Genomic DNA, 2,322 nt, shown 5'->3' with positions numbered 1-2,322 from the left:
TATAGAGTAGCAGATTTTCACTTCTCAGAAGTTATTTTAGACAGTAGCAGCTTTAAATTCAGACTAATCAAAAATGTTTAATTATCTTTTTTTTTTAAGGAAGAAGGAACATTTCAGATCCTGTTCTGTATTGTGTTTTGCTGTAGTTAAGGTGACTCGCTTATTTAAAAAAAAAAAAAAAATCAAATCTGTTCTTATTTTTCAGGTGCTGCAAGTAAGCGATTTGGCATTGATGGAGACCGTGAAGCTGTTCCTTTATCACTTGAAGTTACTTACAACCAAGTAAGATGAACCATTCCAGTGTATTGATGAATTATTAATGGCACAAGCATGCAATTCTCATTCGTCCCCTCTCATTTTTTGACTTTACATAAAGATACATATCAGTGGCAGAAGTCAGAAGACGAGGACAGAGAAGTCCTGCACCTCTATAAACCTGCTAAAAGCCTGCAGGAATCTTGAGGAACTAGGTAAAAAATAACTTTGATCTTATTATAGACAGAACTAATTTGGATTAGTGCTGTCAACTGTTTAAATTTAAATGTAATGAATTGCATGTTTTGTTTTTTAAATAACAAAAAACAAAAATAACAAGATGGCATTCAAATTACATTCAACTTAATCAACATTGGGCTAATAGGGGCTTAACACCATAAACATATTTGCACATGCTCAAAAGAATATATAATAACCTTCTCAACACAAAAGAACCTTATCAATGTTTAGGCCTAACAATAATCACAGGCAGAGGCGGACAGTAACTAAGTACATTTACTTGAGTATTGTACTTAAGTACACTTTTTGAGTATCTGTACTTTGTCTCCTAATAAAACACAATACGTGTTGGACTTGAAGCAGCACTGCACAGACCGTTCTGTGTGTGACATCAGAGTACTGTTTGTTTTGATGTCAAATAAGTCTTGCTGTTTTGCTAAAGCAGGGTTGCTGTTGTAAAGTTGTGCAGCTACAGTTGTGTTGCTGGGTTTTAAAGCAGGTTTAATATTTTTTTTCTTCCTTATCAGTCTGTATTTACAGCAGTTTCACTCTGTTCAAATGTGGATGAATGGCTGCACATAGATGTGTGCACACACTGTCAGAACTGTGCGAGATCACTACCATACTACCCCCCCATAGGTTTTTAACATTCTAAAAGCTCTTTATTCCAAAGATACTACAAGCTAGTCAGTGTATTCAGCAGGTGTAATGTATTGTACGTTGCTTCAGAAGTATTGCAAGTATTACGTACGACAATAAAACAGTGCATTGACATAAAAAAAGGAAATTTACTTTTGGTACTTAAGTACTTTTAAAAGCAAGTACTTCTGTACTTTTACTTAAGTAAAAATCTGTCTTTACAACTTTTACTTGTAATGGAGTAATATTTGACCAGCAGTATCTGTACTTTCACTCAAGTAATGGAGTTGAGTACTTTGTCCGCCTCTGATCACAGGTGAATTAACAAAATATTGTAATAAATCTTTTCTTTTTCTTTAGATTCTAAAATGGAGTGCCTTCATTTGACAATGACAGAAGTGCTGAAGAGACAAAACTCTAAATCAAAGAAAGGCTACAATCAGGTGAGCAGGAAGGAAATATGGGAGAAAACTGAGATGCGGTTTAAACAGCCCGACACAAACTTAGCGCAAACACCTACAGTTACTCTCATGTGGTTTCTGCAGCAACGTGTAGCAGTCGACAAACAACAACATTTTTTACCAAGAGCAAACATTTTGGTTTTATTTACCTGTTTCTGTACCAGTTTACTTGATACGGCTCATGTATTTACACCTTGGTGTTTTTTTGGTGTCAGTCGTACTTTCATTTTTACAGTGTCAGTGGTTACTCTTCGGTTCAGTTACACCACACACTGACTGTACTTCATCTTGTTTTGTTATTGTTTGAAAAGAAAATATACTGTTGGTTACAAATTTGTTTAACAGATGTTTGAAATGAATGAAGAATAGAGAAAATCCTGAATTTCATATGGAAATATGCATATGTCCTATTGCAAGAGCAATGTAAAAGACATTAACAATGTTAATATAATTGCATAGATTAAGCTCAAATGTTTCTGAATATGAAAATGATTTGGGTGATTCAGGTTGCAGTATTTTTAATATGCAGTACTTATAAAACTGTGGTTTGTATTACAGCAACTGACCACCACACAGGTAAAGGTGGATAAGGTTCAGGTTAGTGGAACTTGCAACACCAACTTCGCAGTTTGTCTGGACCAAGATGAGAAGAAAATTTTACAGAGTGTGACCAGGTACAGTTTATATATATATATATATATATTTTTTTTTTATTTTATTTTTTTTT

At 34.1% G+C, this 2,322-nt stretch overlaps 1 protein-coding gene across 1 annotated transcript in view; it reads left to right on the top strand.

Annotated features, from left to right (window-relative positions):
* LOC107660468 (phosphoinositide 3-kinase regulatory subunit 5) overlaps positions 1-2,322 on the top strand; it is a 27,114-nt gene that overhangs the window by 21,840 nt on the left and 2,952 nt on the right. The window contains exons 13-16 of the mRNA XM_016449773.1: positions 206-282; positions 377-470; positions 1,495-1,577; positions 2,154-2,269. Coding sequence (XP_016305259.1) covers positions 206-282; positions 377-470; positions 1,495-1,577; positions 2,154-2,269 — 370 coding nt within the window. The remainder of the gene's footprint in view (positions 1-205; positions 283-376; positions 471-1,494; positions 1,578-2,153; positions 2,270-2,322) is intronic.

Source organism: Sinocyclocheilus anshuiensis, unplaced genomic scaffold (genome assembly GCF_001515605.1).
Source record: "Sinocyclocheilus anshuiensis isolate Anshui unplaced genomic scaffold, SAMN03320099.WGS_v1.1 scaffold1975, whole genome shotgun sequence".
Lineage (NCBI taxonomy): Eukaryota > Metazoa > Chordata > Actinopteri > Cypriniformes > Cyprinidae > Sinocyclocheilus > Sinocyclocheilus anshuiensis.
Note: the sequence above shows the minus strand (reverse complement) of the source record. Positions and strands in the feature narration are given on the sequence as shown.